Source organism: Pieris brassicae, chromosome 10, assembly GCF_905147105.1.
Source record: "Pieris brassicae chromosome 10, ilPieBrab1.1, whole genome shotgun sequence".
Lineage (NCBI taxonomy): Eukaryota > Metazoa > Arthropoda > Insecta > Lepidoptera > Pieridae > Pieris > Pieris brassicae.
In genome coordinates this window covers 3,903,636-3,924,525 of record NC_059674.1, presented here as the reverse complement: position 1 = coordinate 3,924,525, position 20,890 = coordinate 3,903,636, and the positions used below count along the sequence as shown (strand labels likewise).

Genomic DNA, 20,890 nt, shown 5'->3' with positions numbered 1-20,890 from the left:
AAATAAATGACGGCAAAGGATGTATGCTAAAACCAGTTACTTCCAGACAGCTATTAATAATTTATTCGTTCGAAAACTAAGTTTAAATTGTAAGTTTTGTCTTGGATCGATTGTAGAATTGAATATTTCATTAAATGGTTTATCGTTGAATGATTAAGCTAACGTCGTGTAAAACAAATAAAAGTAGTCCGTACAAGGTCCGTAGTACCGTACGAGGAGCAAGTAGAATGGGGCGTAAAAATATGGAAACACAACTCACCGATATTCCTTCCGTCTTTTCACGGGAGAAGACCACAAATAAAAGTGCAAGCATACGTGTAAGCACAAGGGCAAGCACAAGAAGTGTGACCTTGCGTTGACGGGTGTAAATCTCTGCAGAGATAAAAGCTCTAAGAGCATGAAGGTTGGTCCTCTCCTCCTACACTTTAGTGTGGCAAGATATACTGAGTAGTGTTCAGAGAATGGCTGCGGTAAGGACAGAGAGGACTGCAGGTACTTGGATGGCGTGAACACATAGATTAGTAACAGTCACCGTTCTGCTGATGTAGATGATTAAGACAGCACTGACTACATACCAAAAAATGATTCGTAGTTAATACGTCAGATACAGTTAAGTTTTTTTATATAAATGTAATAGAAGGCGCAGGAGGCTACCCTGATGATAAATGATAATGACTCAGTCATCATCCACAAAGTGCCCATGGACATTCTCAATGCCAGAGTACTTGCAAGTTTGCAAGTCTAAATAATTGTGGAATTTCGTATTCTGCCTCCACTTCTGCTGATTATCAGCTGTCTGAGTAGAGCTCACGAATTATCCTCTGGCTGTGATCTGGCTACTTAAGCGTTCCTCAGTTCTGAACCAGAACTGCATATACTTGCCACAGGTTGGGAAATACTGATAAGACTTTATAAATAGTAATAAACCGTGTTAGTAATTTAAGCTATATAGCTAGTTTATGCTATAAATCTTTATGATCTTTTGGTCATTTTTATTTAACTCCTAAACGAGATTGTAGAAAAAATTAATATGTATGTTCAAGTGCATTTAAAAAAGATTAAAGTGTACAATTAAATCTCGTTGAAATGTAAAAACATTTTAGGACATGTATACAGGGCAACGTCTGTGGGATCATACAAAACAAACACAAATGTTAATTGAAATATTTATACGTATAACCATTAATTTTCTATAGTAATTGTTAGAACTAAAAACGATCACGTAGTAAATACAGACATCTCAGAGGAACAAGACGGGTTTGTAGCGCTGTTGCTATATATTTCGTTTTTTTCAAGGGCTATGAAGATGAACCAATATCAAAAATCCTTGCACACATCGGCGAAAGTGACACAGTACTACTGGACCGCTGGCAGTTAACAGTAGAGCCTAACACAGCAGCGACAGGCGAAGACACCAGCAACGCGAAAGCAGATTTACCGCTGAATGTCGTTAACAATTATTTCTCTTTCGGTGTCGATGCCCACATCGCACTCGAGTTTCACGAGGCCAGAGGTAAGTGTGAAAATGTTCAAGTGTTTTTGAAAAATTATGCAATTCTCTCTATACTAACCTTGGGATACAAAAACTGATTGAAATCGGGATTGCTATATCGCTCTTGGAAGCTGTACAGCAAAGCATTTAAGTTCTAACACACTTAAATACACGGAATAACTCTTTACTTTGATTAACATCTTAACGTGAAACTAACATATACAGCTAAAAACGGTTAAATTTAAAAAATCTGTAAGCCAAGTGTGGTGTAACCTAATAGTTAAGTTACATATATATAAGTAATAATTAAAAGCGTAAAGAAAATGTGAACAATGATCGCACACTTGAAGCCAATATGAGCCCCTTTAGTCTCAACTCTTCAATAAGGCAAGTTAGTTGTTAATCCAGCGTCGCAACCCCACTAATGTTATCTTAGTTATAAGCTCACGTTTTAAACAATTAAAGGCAGTTATTACCAAACATCAAACATAGTGTTTTATTTAGACATATCCGTACAACAAGCGCCACCGAACTTAACTCTAATAACACGTTTTTTTTTTCAAAGGTATTTTAGTAGTGGTTTAATATTGAATTAATTTCACGCCAAATTGACAGTCTTGATAATCTTTACTTTGTTGCAAATGGATTTATTGGTTCCTTTTGCAGTCCATGGTATTTACAACATTCTCCTCCAACACCACATCTCGAATGCCTATTATCATTTTTCGGTTCGCTGCACGAATTGACCATGAATCTGGCCGTACAAAAAACTGAAAAATACCAAAGTTCTAAGGAGCCTGCTTGTGGTAGTATTCGACACGTCTTTGCTTTGGTCTATTCTGATCAGAAAGTGTGAGGAATCTAGTCCCTGCCTAGAATTAAATACAAAACAAATTCAAATACTAAGTTTAGAACCAAATTGAATAAACATTAACTCCTAGAATGTGGCTATGAGTACCAGTGAAACCAACAATTATCTAAAGTAGCCATAAATTAACCAATCAGAGACTTGAAAGACGTGTCTTGAAAAGTCTATTAAGTTTATTAAACTACAAACAGCGGTACTTATATATAGTTAATTAATATTAACTTTCAGAGGCGCATCCTGAAAAGTTTAACTCTCGCATCCGGAATAAGCTCTTTTACGGAACGGCTGGCGGAAAAGACCTCATGCAAAGGAAATGGAAAGGATTAGCCGAATTCGTTACTTTGGAATGTGACGGGAAGGATCTTACGCCGGTCTTGAGGGAGCATAGAGTACATGCGATCGTGTTCTTAAACATTCCAAGGTATTTAAATTGTAGCTATTTATTTTGCTCTGATAGTACCGGTAACCCCAGAGCTGGTAATTTCCTCGCTCAGCCAATAAGTATCGCAATACAGCGAGGAAATGCTGCCAGCGTTAAAGGCACACTGACACAGGGAAAATCTGAAATTTGTTTGAATTTTCTTTTTAAACATTAGTATTATTATTATTATGTAGGTTAAGAATATTGTAAATACTTTATAAAGTGTTATTTATAGGAAATGGACATTAAACCCGTTTAACATTTGACTATGAAATTTCTAATGGTTTCTAATGAAATGCTAAATGGCATTATGGCATTAGACCACATCATTCATGTCTTTCATCTTAAAATCATTTTTACTCATTCAAAACTATACATTAACAACACCTTATGCTGAAACCGAAACAATACTTCTTTAGTCAACAATAGTATATCAATTATCGCATTGAATATTACTTTAGTTATATATGTTAATTGGAAGAGGCTAGTAGTCTAGGACACACAGCATTTGGTGGGAGGGGGGGTTTAGACTACCTTTTCATTTCATTGTACCCCTTTTTTATTATTCTCAATGTTCACAATTAATATCATTATTATAAAATCTTCAAGAAATTTGAGTACAAATCTACTTACCATTTAAAACACTTGAAACTGTCATACTCACTCAAATACTTCTCATTTCTTGAAGTCGTTCAAAAATAGAATTAGAATAGAATAAAATAAACCAGTAACCATTCATACTCCAGTAAAACTCCGCTGGTGATTCCTTGATAATGGAACGCCACAATTTTATCTGCATGATATTGATTCCATAATATATTCTTTCATAATTCAGAAAGGTACTCATAAAATCTAGCGTAAGACTGAACTAAATTATTTCCAAAATAAGCTTTATACTCAAGACTTCATAAGAAAATGTTTTCACAAAGGCTGGGATATTTTCCTGCAAATAAAACAAAAGAACACTTTTTCTCAAATTGTGTTCATGGTATAAAGAGAGTTAAGTACTTTAAACGGTGCAACAATACTCATTTATTTAACATGTATAACTATGACTCGTATTTGAAGTGTTTAACTTGTTTAATATATATGTGAATTTCTCAGATATATTCGCGAGTTTGGAGGGAGACCCCAAGCCCACCAACATTAAGTAAATCCTTTTTCAGAAAATAAATAGACAACAGCCTGATGTTTAGTTTCTCGACCACAGATCTGCCTGATCGCGTTGGGGCGTAGGCTATTAGGGGGGGGGGCTTATATAAGAAATACACATTTCGAAACATATATAACATTTTCAAATTTTCGCAAAGTAGGTCTCTGATAGATCTATTGATTCTTGTAATGTGTGGTGTAAAAAAATAAATATATTCTGACAGTTACGGAGGTGGTACGCATCCTTGGAACAAATCCCAGGGAGCATCAGAACCCTCAACTGAAGATGGATTAATAGAAGTCGTTGGGTTGACTACGTACCAATTGGTGAGCGATCTCTCTCTCTCTCTCTCTATAATTATGATATGTATATTCTGAATTAATAATGTATATTTCAAAAAACTACTACCTTAACTAATTTTACAAATTATTTCACCTAATAGGTGTATGTGTGAAATATTTAAATAAATGTTTATTTTGAAATATTCATTTCTTTATAAAAACTTAGCCTTAGATTTTAATTGAGAGCAACCATAGTAAATACTCAAAAATGTACGAAATAATAGTTGCGCGTGCAACAGTTTCGTCTAGGTTCTAGTTAAAAACTGTTTGACATAGCTAATAGTACAAAAAATATACATAATATCATATAACAAATACATCTTAAACATGCAATTAAGTTGATTCTTTAATATTCATTCAGTAACTTATGACTCCAAATACAAGATATTAAGAAGCATTATTTTTGTCGTTGGAAAAAAAAATACCGTCACATTTTTCCGTGACGCGCATTTTCTTGTCCCTACCATGGTTGATTCGAAGAGATTCGAAGCCATTAATAACAAAAATATATAATAACGATAACAATGATAGTAATAATTCTATTACAATTAATGAAATTCTATAATAATCTTAGTAGTAATAAGGTAAAATGAAACAATTGTATTATTTGTATTCATGCCTATGATAATAAAAGCCTTTTGTTTCATTTTATCTAATTTAACTTTTTTTAACCAATTTCTGTAAAGTTGCATATAGATAATTTTTTGAAGTATAAGGTCATAAAGAAGTTTCACTCCTTACGTGTGTACACTAGTACACGCACACATTTTTATTTAATTATAAACATCACTTAGAAAGGCGTTACAGTTACAGAAACAGGCATTTACTGCAGCTTTATCAGTACTATTGATTGTTTGATATTTAGAAAAGTCTGCCGCATTAGGAAAATCTTTTTAAAACGTCAAAGATTTGTACTACTTTTAATTCTGTCTTGCAAACAACTGCAAACATCTGCGTTAATCCTTAATCTAGCAACACAAACAAAATCGGGGCTTCAAATAAGACTAATTACACGTGGAAGCCATATATTAATTGATGGGAAGGCCACATACAATTGTTTCAGCCGCTGTTGCAAGCTGGCGGCCATGGTACATGCATCACTCAGTGCAAGACGGCAAAAATAGTTACGACCAAAGTGATACCCATGCAAGTTGACGGCGAGGCTTGCAGACTTGCGCCTTCTGTGATCACATTGTCGATACTGAACCAGGCGATTATGCTCGCCAAGAAGAAACCGGGAAGGGTTCTGGCACCGTAAGTATTAAGAGTGATTCACAAACGAGACTAAGAATTATGAATTCCGTATATCAAATTTTTTTAGCGCTACGTTTCGATTCTGAACATAATCTTAGTTATAAAAATATGTTAGATACATATTCTAATGCATTGTGACCCTGATTGTTATTTCTCAATTGTATAACTGAATTTTAAATAATATCTTGAATCATACCATAAAATCATATAGAAGAAAATGCAACTTTGAATGAAAAATATATACCTATGTTGGAACTCCTGCGCTTTTTTAATTAACACAAAATGCTTAAACGTAAACTGTGGCCGGGGATCATAATATTTTGTACTGAAGATTGTGGCAATAATGTTACATCACAATATGTTGTAAGAGATCTGTGGAATGTTTTTTCAATACTCCGCTTTTAAACCAGCCCTAACTCCACGACGCCATCAGCGATGTGTACCAATTATTTTCTTTTCCCGGTAATCTTCTCATCAATTAAATATACAACTAATGAAAGCTGCATTCTTAGAATCCAAGGGTTCAATTGTGTTTACATTTGTAACATAATCTTCAGTTAATTGTTTTCTCTGTTTCCTGAATTATACTGTTATAAAAATTTTGAAATATCGTAGTCGTAAGTTTTTTTTTAATGATGTCTTGAACGAACCCGCGCTAAGGTATTTCGACTGCTAAGTATATACATAAAACTTCTCGACGATAGCCTCTGGGGAATATTTTATTAAAAATATATTCTATGTCTAAATTGTGAGCTAATGGCACAGACACATTTTATGTTTAAATGTGAACTCAAGAACGTTTATTCTACTCTTTTTGCGCTTAAAAATGTATACTATTTTTTTACAATTTAGTGTTTATGCCCTTATATTAAAATAACTAGGTACAAGTAAAGAGTACTCAAATCGACTAGCGTGCATTGTGCAGGGCAAGTGGAGATCCGTGGTCTCTGCCTATCCCTTTAAAACGTATAATTACGTAATATGTAATTAAAATAACTAAACGCTATAGAGGTAAGCTCAGTACGGCTACACAGATCGATATTCTCGGATACCTTTTGCGGCTAAGATTAATCAAGACAAAATCCAGACCTATTCACCTATAGGGAGTTTTTCCGCCACCATTTTGTGGAACGAACTTTAGATGTTTTCGAAGTAATAATCTGGGGTTGCATAATATTTATTTATGCTACAATTAAAAGAAATATACACCATATATTTACACCGATTTACAGACGCAACACAAAAGGGAAACAAGATATATTACACATATAAATAATATATGATAATCAAACAAAAAGCCTCCGGCGTTACAGCCCATACGGGGGTGGTTATAACTTCATTCATATTCTCGCATGCTCGTTTGCCTCATGTAAAAGCATAAAGTACGCCAAACGCCTCTTAAAGGTACCAACTGTGTTGGCATGTTTAAACAACGCTGGCCTTACGTACTACGTCTACCCCACTTTTGTTTTATTATTTTGGTAAGAAAAAGAAAAATCTTCATCTTGTAAACTGGCAACGCATTACGGAAACACTACTATTGAGCAGGTCTTTATTAAATGATAGACCTGCTCATTTGACTATACTATAAAAAAGTCTGAAAGTCTAAACTGGGAAAAATTGTAGCACAGTACGAAGTATGAGATACAAAATTATGTAGTCGCTGCGCAGTAATGAAAAAAATCTGGTGAATTTTTTAATTCGATTTTTCGAAAGATTCAAACTAGATTTTTTCATAACTAGGGCCTACCACAGATTACTTAAATTATCTTGTACATGAGCAACCCCAGTTTATAGAGTTATAAGGTTGGTAACTTTGATGAAAAATTCTATTTTATAGACAATGAAGTCGTAAAGTCAAGATTAAAAATATCTTTAGACTGGAAACAAATTAATTAAATTGCGATCGTTTTGTAAGTTACTTCGGCTTTATTCACTATACTTACAAAAAATATAATTTTTGTAAATACCATACCTATATCTTATATAACTAAAATACTTAAATCTCTTTTTAGTCACATCGTAAATGCATTATGACAGAAAGAAACCTAAGCTTTAGTGCAGTGCAACATGCCTCAATATAGGGGATTGCATTTTAATAGCAATAATATTGTTTACAGCCTTACGACGCTTGATAAGCTCAACTTTACCGTGAATATAATTACAATGGCTGACTATGAACGACACCACTACGACAAGGAACTTCTGGCTAAAGCAGGTATATTTTATAGACTTTTTTACAATACATTGGTAATTACATACGATCAAAAATATAATTAAAACAACAATATAATCCTACTAACTACTTTATAAAATAACAATACTCCATGTAACGCCCTCGATTTAACGACGAACTTCCTCAAGCGACAAAATCAATAGGACTTGGTTGGCTGGCTTAGCGGGTCTTCCATAAAATGATACACTCTACATAGCATTACACCTCTCAATAACGTAACAAATTGAGTAATAAAGTCCTTTTTAAGTCGCTAAAATTAGTAAAAAACTGCGCAGCTGTGTACGTTCTTTTGTCGCTTTATTATCCTAGTCCGCAGTAAACAATTGTCGGCATCATGCATACGAACTTTCTACGAAATTCGTTCTTTAGTTTACAAATTGGCATTTCTTGCACGTGTAGACTGTTGTTGACCGTGACTAATAAGTAGGAGTCGTGGATTATCTATACGTTTTTCTTCTCTCCATTTAACGACAACTCACAGTCCTTTTAGTGGCAGAGTTACACTGTATATGAAGATGAATTAATACGTACAAATGAAGTATGGCTCTTTTATTTTAAGCTGAATATCGTTATTCAGATAAGACACATCGCCTAGGGAGTTTACATTCACAGTCTAGGCCTGGGTGTCTTCTACCTTCGTTTCGTTAAATTTATTACATATAGAGATAAACGAAGACAACTGGCGGCCTTATTGCTAACAAGCAATTTCTTCCAGCTAACCCCAGTAATTAAAAAAAAGTGTATGCTGATCTTAAGAGAATTAATTAATGGGGCTTAGTATCTTGCAACAAGCGTTGATGAAGTTAATATCATAACCCAACTATTGCGATGATGCCTCACTACAAGGTTACCCTTGGCAATGTCGTATATACCTAAATGCTTTATAAACAAAAGTATATAAAAGAATAAATCTTTTGTAAAAATTCGTAAGTAGATATTCAAACTCATATATTATTAGAAAATGTCTTATTACATAATTATCTTCTGTATAACTATGTATATAATATCATATATAATTGGAGATAAGCGTTTATTAAACGACAATTTTTACCTAACCAAAAAACGCGCATATATTTTGTATACAACGTTATGACGAATTACTGGAAAAAGTTTTGAAATGTAATTTCTGATTTGCATAGTTAACTACACTCTATAACTTACCCAAGAGTGATCATGAATACATATCATAAAAAAACATGCCTGTAAAAGAAATTAAAGAAATTACAGAAAACATGTTGAACATCGCACCACCAAATCCACCATGTAATAGATCTATATTTTCTTTGAACAAATTACCGTCTTTAAACAAAGAACTTAAAAATTCCAAAGACCTTCGTCTGAATTGCTTTTCAAAGTTCACAACTTATCTAGATGACTGTGTAATTTATCTTCGCAAGAAAAACAAATAAGTTTTCTAATAAAGGTTTGTATTCAAGGCAACTAAACAATAACTTTACCATCAGAATACATTAAATGAACGAACCTCATACGAACTCGAGAAACATTGTACATAATTTATTACGTGAGTAAAGATTTGGGCATTTATTTCCTGAGATTACTCTTGAGGTGAGAATTATTGCCTGCGATCCTAAATCTTGTCAGTTGCTATGTGGACATTTAATAAATGACATTGTATTTCTACCTCTGTTTTAATATATTATTGTTAATATTTGCAGACGGCTATCAAGATACGTAAGGTTTAATAATACATATATGTTTTGTAAGTGATTAAATTAAAACATTCCTTAAAATATTTACACCTGTCTATGTAGCTTCTATTGCGATCGACATATTTCCTATTTGGCAAATGTTATCAGCTACGAAAAACCTATCAAAATCTGCCAAAAAATCTATTGTAACCAGCAAAGGCAGGACGATTTTTTTTTACGAATATCACAAATTAACATTCAAACGTGTTTACAAATGATACTAAAATTATTATATTTTTGCTTTCTAGGACCTCATAATGAGTATAGGCTCCATCTCCGCATATCCTTTTTCTCCCAATCTTCCCCACCAACTTCTTAAACTCGTCAGTCCACCATGCATAGTACATCACTATGAGCGCTGGCGTTGTTTTCTATTTTTTTTTTAATTAAGAAATATTTCTTATTAAATGTGCCAACTAAAGCGATTTTTAAAACAAGTATTGAGGGTGTTATAAATTCGTGTTTTATAGAAGTTTTCTTTCGATTACTATTTACATTTGAGTGAGCAGTGTTAGCCTAGTGGCTTCAGCGTGCGACTTTCATCCCTGAGGTCGTAGTTTCGATCTCCGGCTGTATACCAATGGACTTTCTTTCTATGTGGGCATTTAACATTCGCTCGAACGGTGTACGAAAACATCGTGAGGAAACCGACTTGCCTTAAACCTAAGTCGACGGCGTGCGTCTGGCACAGGAGGCTGATCACCTACTTGCCTATTACATTTTATTTTATATAATATAAAACGTCCAAAGTCTATCTTACTTTATATTCGTTCACTTTTTAATTTTCATTAAGGTTCTCTGAATAAAAAACGGTTCTAATAAAAGAAGTAAGTATTTTGTAGGATAACAATTGTCTTATTATTTTGAGCAATCCGTAATAGGATATATGTTCGCTTTCAAATTTTATTATTAGGTAATATACAATGCCAATAGACTAGGTAGTAAAGGTCGTGTGTTTAAATCAATTCAATCAAACAACTAAAGGCACAGAAGGCTGTTCATCTACATAACATTTATTTTTTCAGTTACATATATTGATATGTACGAGTTTTGTAAATATTAAAATACCACAAAATGGTTTTGTTTGATTAATATAATTTAGTTGATATATTTATTTATTAACACTTTGTGTATTACTTGATTTAATGCATTCAGAATATAAATTAATGAGCCAATGCCTTATCGCTAACAAGCGATCTCTTCCAGGCAACCCTAGTAGGAAAAACATATAAAGTCCTAAAATTTAACAACTTTACTTAAAAAATAAAATAAAATCATAACAGACATGTATCACGATGCTATGTTCTAAAATAATTAAAAATAATATATTTACAAAAACGTTACAGGAAAATTTTGTAATTACAAAATCACGATAAAACGCATGAATATGATATAGTTAAGCGGTGTTTATATATATGTGTATGCAAAATATATTAAATAAACAGTCTTACATTCTCACACACAGAAACGCACATAATAGACACATAAGTACACACAAACACATATTATAAATATAATGGCAATTCTTTATTAATTGATGTTGTAAATTTTATAGAAACTGTTGGCTACGTAAATAAAATAAATACAATCTAAGGCCAAGACTTATAAAGGACGTGGATTACTCATGTATAAGAAATTTGTAAAATAATATTTCTATCATTTGGTAAACACTTAATGATATATAAACCCGAACCCTTGTTAAAACCAATTCTTTGAAGAACTTTTGTTTTAGCGGAAAGGATCGGTACTTTAGAAGTGAACCCAGCAACGGATCTGGAGCAGACACGAAATCTCGTTCATAACCTGATCAAAGAATCTCAAGCTTACTCGAATATCGTGGATTGGTGGTTTGTGGATTGTAAGTTTATTTTCACTCAATTTCCATATATCGATTTATTGCCTATTGGAATAGTCGAGATCGTGTAATTCAATGTATTTTCTAAGAGCGAACACTCGCTCGTTTATGGAAAATATAGTAAGGTATCTCTTAGACCTAAGAAGTCAAGTATGAGACTTACGCTAATTACTTCCCTATTCAGAAATAATCCCAAAACAGATACATAAAGTCGGACCTCGCTAAAGTGCTGTTTTGTTTTTAAATTATAATTATGGGATCGATAGGACTGATAGATTGACAACTTTCAATGTAATGAGAATTTAATGACGATATTGTAAAAAGAATCTTGAAGTCCGTTAGTTTTTTATTTTGATAAGTATATTATAATCACAAAATAACCAATCACCTACATATTACGAAAACACGGAAAATTTTAAGGCAAAATTCTAAAACAATTACAGGTATAAATTATTTTTATGTAATTTGATTGTATAAACGAGTCGTTTCCGGTAAATTAAATCGTTTAGATAATTTATGAAGATTTTACATTTTTACATGTAAAAGCTTAATAGCTGTTTCTATTTGTAAGTGTAATTAGTTTTACTGTTCTTTTGATGAAAATACATATTATTACTGTTTGATAATAAACAATTGTTTTCGTCACAATCACAAAACGGATAACAAATGTAGACGGATACGGGTGGTCTTACTGCTAAGAGCCGTTATCACACAAGAGCGTACCTATTCTTAAAAGGCTGGCAACATACTTGCGAGCCCTTTGGAAATTTGAGTGTCTATGAGTATCAACTATCAACATTCTTCAACCTGTCCGTTTGCCCCTTTGGAACTCAAATGGAAAATGGCAAAAAATCTTTAAAATAAAATTAATTTGTAGACAAGGCCTGAAAACAAAATACCACTAACTTACATTAACGATTCCAATATTTTTATACGCAATTGGATAGTGTCTATCTATATCCCTATCCGTACTGAATCACGCAGATCAAAAACTCATAATTAAAGTCGCTATTTTAAGTTATATAAGTACCTAGTATTATTGCAAGCGCGTCCGTTGTCAGTAAATTTTAGAAATAATCATAATTTTTGCAAACTCCTTATCTAGTATACATTACGTCTTTAATAAGCCATAAGACATTGCGTTGATATTTTGGTATTCAGCCAAGACCCATGTTATGTCTTTGACGTGTTTTCGAGGGAGGTTATGAGGCCCGAGACATTGTACTCAAATACATAAGCAAGCCAGAGCCTTCAACTTATATATACTATTACATATTTTATCCCATTTTGTACATGCTGCCAAAATATGTTATTTATTCAGTTATGCTACTCTAAGTTGTCTGAAAGTAAGGTGAAAAACGGCTTAGATTATTTTATACATTAGACTTCTTCAATACAAAGAGTGCCCTCGGGAGTTGTGTGCGGCCGAGCTAGTCAATTGTGAGGATCATCGTTAGCTATACACCTTCTTAGTTCTAATGTCATTTCGACACGTGTATAACCTTTTTTTCACATATTTCCGTATGTATTTGATTTTCCTTATTTTATCATATCTTTGGGAGCGTAAATAAAATAATTACAATTTTTACGACGTGAGGAAGGCTGATTTACCAATGAATGACATATTTATTATGACCAAGACTAATAAAGATGTAAATGTGAATATAAAAAAAAACAAATGTGTAACGCAGATGTTATGTATGGAGCCTAGCACTTGTTTTCAATTGAAACTGTTTTTGTGATAATATGGTATAGTAAAACTTACAGGATTCATAAAAACATATTTCAGCTGTAACTGCGGAACGATTTTTCCGTATCGACAAAGCTCAAGAGAACCTCCACTATCCAATGGATATCGGTCACGACAACCTCTACATACTGGACGCGGCACCACTCACACCGGACACCGACACAACTGCTCACCCAGAAACCACAGCGAGTGGTTCACTGGACCGCACTAGGCCTTCGGTGTCACTGGAGACCACTACTGGGCTGTCAGTATCGCTCGACATATCGCAGAGTGTAGATACACCGAGTGCTGCTGTTTCGTTAGACGTACCAGATTCCCATGGAAGGTAAGGATTTATCACACGCCAGAAATTGCTATGCTAGTTAGCCTATATAACAGTGAATATATGAATAGGTGGTTCATAGTTGTAATTGTTGATTAGGGATTTCAATTATAAACGGGGGTAGTCCAGTGCAATTTATTCTTAGAATACCAATATCCATAAGATGTCTTTGTATTATAATGAAATCTCGGGTTAAAACATATATATTTATGCAGCTGAATATACAATAAAAACCACACAAATGGCTGATAAGTCGCGGACTCTGCGTGGTTTAATTTTGTTACAATTAATTATTCTTTTGATATTTTCTCTAGAGTTACGCGATAAATAAAAGTAGCAGAACTCATAATATCTGTTCCTCTATACACAGTAAAAGATATAAATCATTTAAATGAAAATCCTTTAATATAATTAGCATGCATTGCACTGGACTAAGTAATTGGCTTGTACAGCCCAGCGCGGACGTCAGATGACGTAACGACGCCACAGACGCCTCCCTCAGCAGCCACTACAGCCACGCCCACCTCCAAGTCATCTCTATCGCCAAAGCTCACAGTACCGAAGTCAAAGACATCGCAAGACTCCAACTCGCCACCTCTATGCGGCAGTCCCACGGGCAAAGACAACGAACCGTCTCCGGAGTCTATAGCCCGGTTCAAAACGTGAGTCTATGAAACAAAAGAAAGTTTTTTGTAATACGGTTCCTTTAATTAGTAACTATATATAATCAGTGTATTTCAACCATTGACGTATATAAATACGTATTTATGCTTATGCGTCATAACGGGAGTCCCCACAAAAGAAAGTTTATTAATATACAGTGTCTGGAAATGTTTTGTAACTAAACTCTTTTGCATTACAACGGATACGGAAGGAAATTCAACGTTAATATAAAGGACATAAGGACTAAGGTCGATTTCAGATAATAAAATGAAAATTAATTGTCACACGTAGTATACTTATAATACGTGTATAAATACGTGAAATTCACTTTCACGGGTACTAAAATTCTCTGACTAAGATTTTATCAGCTTTTCATTAATTTTTTATAACCAATGTACACATACAAAGATCAAGAAGTGATTGGCAATAAAGACAAGAATTTTTTCTCTTTTTTTATAAAAAAAAGTTACAAATGTAAAAATCTAATAACAAGTGTGACCTCCTTTGCCCAACATCACAGCACATCCTTTTGTTTGCCACTGTTCTGCGATTACTCTTTTTAGCTCCCTGGTGTTTTGTGGAGCAGTTTGCACTGATCTTACTTGTCTCTTTAGAACTTAGATATGCTCAATTGGATTGAGGTCAGGACTTCACAATCTGGAAGGATTGGCCAATCTTTTGCAAAAGAGTTTATATTAAAATTAACGCAGATTGCGTTAATATTAATCGGAGCAAGATGGCAAAAAAGTCACAAGTCAATAAGAAATGTTTCTCTGTTGGATTTGCTCAAACAACTTCAGATTCATTATCATTATTTTTGCTCGCATGCAATAAATTCGTAACACTAATTAATTATAAGCTTAGGCATACACGAGTTGGAACTTCATTTCCGATTTCCAATACTTGTGAACAAGACAAGTAAAACTTTGTTTACAAGACAATTGTTAAAATTCGAACCATATATTATGCGTTAAAAAGATTCGTTTCAAACGCCTGTTTAATCACACGTACAAACGTTAATTAATATTCTTTGATAAATATTTAATACATTAATATACATTTTATTTACGGATCACAAAGGTGAGATCTTTGACGGTATTTCGTTATACAAAAATTCACACAAGGGTACTCAATAATTTACGAGACGTACCCATGTCAAAATGCTTTATGTTCTCCCTTCGGGCCAGTAGATTTTATCGCCTATAAAATAAATTATATTTATATACTTAGAAAATATTAGATTTTCTTACAAAAAGGGAAACATTAAAAAGTTATGTATCAAAAAGGCAACGACTGTTAATAAAATTATTAACAATGAGTAATACATACGAAACTTTAACTGAATCTTTAATTTATATGAGAATGGTAAAAATCTAAAAATCAACAAAAAAATATTGTATACCACATGAGGACCGATAAAATACGCTTCATTATGAGGAGCATAGAGATACAAAAAAATATGTAAGTTTAATAATTTTTAGCGAATTATTTCTTAGAACTGACTGTCAACACTAAATGAAGTCACACGAATTTATCTCTTATACAAAAAGCATTGTGATTTGAAACCATTCATAGCTTTTAATGGATTTTGAGACGAAAAGGAACCTTATCTTCTAAAGCATAGATCATCAAGCATCATTAGAAATATGTTCATTCTAACATTTATACTCTTTTCTTATGCACATTCTATGAATGCACTATTTACTTTTAATTTGCACCTTCTTTCATCGCATGCAGCATACATCAAAAATTGTTTGGATTTGAACAAGAAGCGTTTGGCTGTGGGTGAGATGATGTCATATCACTGTTATATAGAAAAGAATTGTACCAAGATAGCTTTGGTCGTCATACTCAAGTCACAATTGTCTTGAGCACTGTCATTGTCGAACGTCAAATTTGGCTAAATAGTGTGACAGCTCGAGAACTTCATTTATTTTAAGTTGAGTTTAAGAATAACTATGTGTCCAAAGGATTTGATATTTTTCAACTTTTCAAGTAACAATCTTATCACATAATATTAATTTAACAAAAAAAATCACACAAATTTATTTGATTTCTTCTGTCTCAAATGAATTGTATTGGTACATTTCTTCCGTAGTGTAGTGTCTATTAGTACCTTATTAGATATAAAAATGCCATTACCACAGACTAAACATCAATATTGTTTCAGAAATCTATTGGAGAAAACATCCGACTCGTTGCTCAAAGCTGCGAAAGTCGGGGACTTGAAAATGGTACGTATAATAACATTTTATTTTATCTTCACTTTTCTTCGTACTTATCTTATTGTCATTTTAGATAAAGGAACTGCATGCGGCGGGATATTCTTTACTATCTATTGATGCGACCGGTCAGACTGCATTGCACATTGCCGCTAGATATGGCAATAAAGAGATTGTTAAATATTTGATAGCGTGCGCTCCAACAGCCATATTGAATATGAGCGATAACGAGAAAGGGCAAACGGCGCTACATAAGGCCGCAGCGTATAAGCGACGAGCGATATGTTGCATGTTGGTGGCGGGGGGAGCGTCTCTCACACGACAGGACCACGCTTGCTTAACGCCGAGACAAATCGCTCTACGCGCTGATGATCACGACCTTGCAGCGTATTTAGAAAGTAAGAGAATTCTTCTTTTTTATATCCCATATAGATTCTACTAATTTTAAGATGAATGGAGAGCCAATGGTTAAAACAATAGGGGTTAAAAATTTTATAATTTTGTCTTAGTATTGTCTTTTGTTAAAATAGCTTTTACACATTAAGAAAAACACTTTTTGAACGGATTAAAGCTATGTATTATTATTGAAACTTATAATTATTTACATAATTCTAAATATTACATTTTTTTCCGACGTTTCGCGTGCTTTTCAGCGTGCGTGGTCACGGTGACTGGCATTTTTTATGACGTTAAACCGTTCAAAAATTGTTTTTCTTAATTTTGTCTTATTTAAAAAATATAGGTTTATACCTTAATTTTAAAATCAATGGCTGAATGTCTTTTTTAGTTATGTTGACATTGGTATTGTCCATGGGTATGAATTCCGGCAGGCTTGCCATGTAAATTCATATCTATTAAGATTTCGATCTAGAGTTTTCGTATCTACTACGTAATTTCAACAATATACAAATATTGGAAATGGGAGACAAAAGTAGTTTTTATTTATTATATTTTATACTTTTGGTGTTTTAGTAGCTTAACATTATAATTCTATTTCAGGTCAAGAGCATTTCCAGTTAGTTTCAGAAGATTTGGAGACAACAGTGTGAAATTTATTATTATCCCTTTCATTATCGAATCTACTATTAATAAGGTTATTTATTTTGTATAGACATAAGACAATTTCATATAATCATAAAAGACTTTACTGAGCTTATAAATATAATAATATATCTTGTTCACACATATCCTTTAGATCTTTCTACATACACCGAATTAAGAGTGTTAAGGCGAGTTTACATATACACCGTGGAATATATAAATATGGAGAGAAGAGTGAAAAAAGCAAGTAAAAGTCGTGTTTTTAATAGATCAATCATACTTCATAAATATATGCATATATGTAATGAATGAGTATATATGTAAGTCACGAAGGATGAACGGCGACACTATTACTATAACTAAAAGCTAAGACTAAGGCTCGAATAATTATTTATGTTTCATGATCACAACGAATTACAACACTATCGAAATATAATATTTACTATCTATCTTATATCTAATACTATTTAAAATATAATATCCCCAATTAATAGGAAGTTGGCAAGGTCTAAAAAGTTAGTTTCGATTGTTAAAATCCGGCTTGAAGGACCAAAAAGGATGTACGTTTTTCACAAACCAAAATACAATTTCTTTAATAACGCCTCTATAGTATTGTTATTTGTAGGTCATAGATAGCATTTTATAGTGTAAAATGTGAACTCGTCTTAAATAATAAATTCATATATGACTAAATATAAATTGTATATAATTATTAGAATAAAATTCGAAATATCCTCTATACCTCTATATCGACACTATTTATTGTACTTGCATCTTATTTAGAAATATAATAATGTAAATAAGGTTTAAAATGACACCTAATTAGAACGTGATATATAATCACTTATGTATTTTAATATTTAAAAACTGTATGGAAAGATTCTTAGTGAATTAAAAGTTAAGACCAATAATGGGAACAGTACAATTTGACGCAATGTGTGGTTTATGGGCTCTATGGTTCTGCTTTTGACATCTTACTGGACATTTTTGAACGTCATCGACAATGACATTTGATCAAATACAAAAGTATTTTACGACTTGCGATATGCTAGCGCCAATCGAATTTGCATTTTAAAGGTCATATAACCGAATGTAAATTCTAGTTTATGCCTGTGGCGCCTGTCAGAAAAGCGATTGTTTGGTAACGTGTTTGTCAAAATATCCATACAAAATTCACACCAAAACATGGAGCCTGTGTTCGACGCACTAATTCTGAGAATGATGTGTATTTAATAAGTATTCACTTCACTATTAGTACTTTACATAGAAGCAATTAGAATTAAGTAATAAGTATGGAGGCTTTACAATGAGTTTGAGTATTAATATCAAATATTTGTATAAAAAAATCTCTTAATAACACATAACCTAAAGACGTTACTTTGCAAGAGGTAAAGAAAACTTTTGTGCTTGCACTTATAATATTAATACTATCAAAGTTATGGTGAAGCTGATTTCTCATTCATTAGGTGTTACTATATTTGGTTGTGTTAGTGTATTTGAAAATTTCGTTATGCAAAGCATTTGTTGCTAGTTAATTTGTTTCGTGTTTATTTTAGTAATAGCAAAGCTATCAATCATTGCTAATAGTAGTGTAAAAGTACGATCTCACCTCCTCGCTTAGTTAATAATACATTATAGTTGATATATCAATATATATATATATATCAGAATAGCGGTAAATTATCACTAGTACAGACGTCTGTTATTTTCTTTATTATATTTCGTAGTAATAAATTTATCAAATCAATTGTTACTGAATATAAATAGTAGTTACAACCTTCGAGACTCGAATAATAATTGGTATTTCTTGAACCCGCGGTTCTATTAGAGTTACCTAATTTTGCCCATAAGAAAGTACATAAGGCCTACTTTGCTTATGAATGATCAGTAAATTCGACATATGTCTGCTCCTTGAGTCATGAATACAGCACTTCACACGTATCTATATATTCAGACTATTGTGTGGTATATTCTGTAACTAGAGTTCTTTTTATTTTTAAAAATGGAATCATTCTCTACTACGCTATATTTGCTTTTTATAGGCACAGATGCTGGCTGGCTAGATAAAAAAATTAAAAATTCTGTGATTCGAATTCATATTGAGAACAGGAATGCCTTTACTATTTTTCCTAATTTTTATAACTATTTGTAGTCTATGATATTCTAAATGTTGGTTTTATTTGGCTGTAATAAAATACCTCTACGTAGACGTAGATGTCATTAGTGTAATCGAATTTATTCGTACTTATTTATCGCTATAATGCGAAATGAAAGACAAAGCTGTGAGAATTTTGATCATTGTAAAAAGTAGATTCATTTATCATAGTCTCGATGTGTGGTTTTCTTGTATATATGTTTTTTTTGAACTCATCTTTCATCATATATACTTCAACGATATAGCTTTAAGGACTCACGAGTGTTCTGCTAGATTCTGTCATAAATATAGAATAACCTTCACTTTCCTAAGGGTAAGATTTAGAGTTGAGACTTAGACCAATTCACGACTCACACTGAATATCACTCTTACTCTATGGCCGTGTCATAGATTATATTTCAAAAGATCATTTCATGTACATATTGTATCTATATTCTACCTTCAAGAGGCCTTCATTCATAAATATATTAAATAACTATTGCTATTAATCGAATTAGGGTATATAGTTTCACGACCAATTTCGAACTTAAATGGTTAATTAGTATAATCACTTAATCTGTTATGGACACAATAAAATTCTGTTTCAATTGCGTAAAACAATATTTTATTAATCGAGCACTGACTCAAGAACTTTTTGAATAGTCTCACAGTTTATTTAATCTTAGCCATAGGATAGGATAGTCTGTGAAATAAATGATCTGTTAATGCAATAAAATTTAATAATTTGGTAATTTTTTTTCATCTCTTGAATCTAAATTTAAATCTCAAATTTTGAATAATTAAATAATTACATAAATGAAATACTAATGAAAATGTAAGATTGTACAATGCACCGCTGAGCGGATATAATAATTCGATTATATTATTATATTTTTTTTGTAAGTAATGCCGATCAGGAATGAGATTGTATTTTAATAATAAAAACTCCGCTCGATTTAATAATGCACCTATACACGTGAAGGGGAATGATTTAAGATAATAAATTCTCTTTTGTAGACATTTGACATTTTGACAAAAGAATATTTCTAATTATGTATTCCAAAATTGAAATTTTAAAAATGGAACAAGAGTACTTATCTAAAATTTTGTAATATTCGCACTCATTTCATTGTGTAATTTAACGATATTTTTGCACTGAGTGAAGTCGGTATTTTAATGAAAATTATAACAAATATTCTTAAAAATAAATATTATCAACAATAAGTGTTCTTTTATTTATTCCATAAATAGAGATATATAAAGGGGCCTCTATACGGGTTACACTTAATAAAATATGTGGCTACTTCATTACCGACCGTATCCCGAAAATACAAAAACATTTTAATGCAGCACAAGGCTGAAAAATGTATATCTCGGCAACATTTCTGCAATAGTATATGGCTCATTATTTTGTCTTTACATGGTCTAC

General features: G+C 32.5%; 1 protein-coding gene across 7 annotated transcripts in view; it reads left to right on the top strand.

Annotated features, from left to right (window-relative positions):
• LOC123715698 (eye-specific diacylglycerol kinase) overlaps positions 1-20,671 on the top strand; it is a 157,122-nt gene extending 136,451 nt beyond the window's left edge. For 2 of the 7 annotated variants that reach the window (XM_045670925.1, XM_045670924.1), the window contains exons 11-22: positions 1,297-1,513; positions 2,589-2,781; positions 4,158-4,260; positions 5,339-5,529; positions 7,650-7,747; positions 11,207-11,332; positions 13,119-13,404; positions 13,854-14,063; positions 15,802-15,849; positions 16,235-16,298; positions 16,363-16,684; positions 17,286-20,671. In XM_045670925.1, coding sequence (XP_045526881.1) covers positions 1,297-1,513; positions 2,589-2,781; positions 4,158-4,260; positions 5,339-5,529; positions 7,650-7,747; positions 11,207-11,332; positions 13,119-13,404; positions 13,854-14,063; positions 15,802-15,849; positions 16,235-16,298; positions 16,363-16,684; positions 17,286-17,335 — 1,908 coding nt within the window. In that variant the 3' untranslated portion in view covers positions 17,336-20,671. Of the gene's footprint in view, positions 1-1,296; positions 1,514-2,588; positions 2,782-4,157; positions 4,261-5,338; positions 5,530-7,649; positions 7,748-11,206; positions 11,333-13,118; positions 13,405-13,853; positions 14,064-15,801; positions 15,850-16,234; positions 16,299-16,362; positions 16,685-17,285 lie in introns of those variants that run through there. The other 5 variants (XM_045670927.1, XM_045670929.1, XR_006754456.1 and 2 more) reach the window with 5 other exon arrangements.
• The last annotated feature ends 219 nt before the right edge of the window (positions 20,672-20,890 follow it).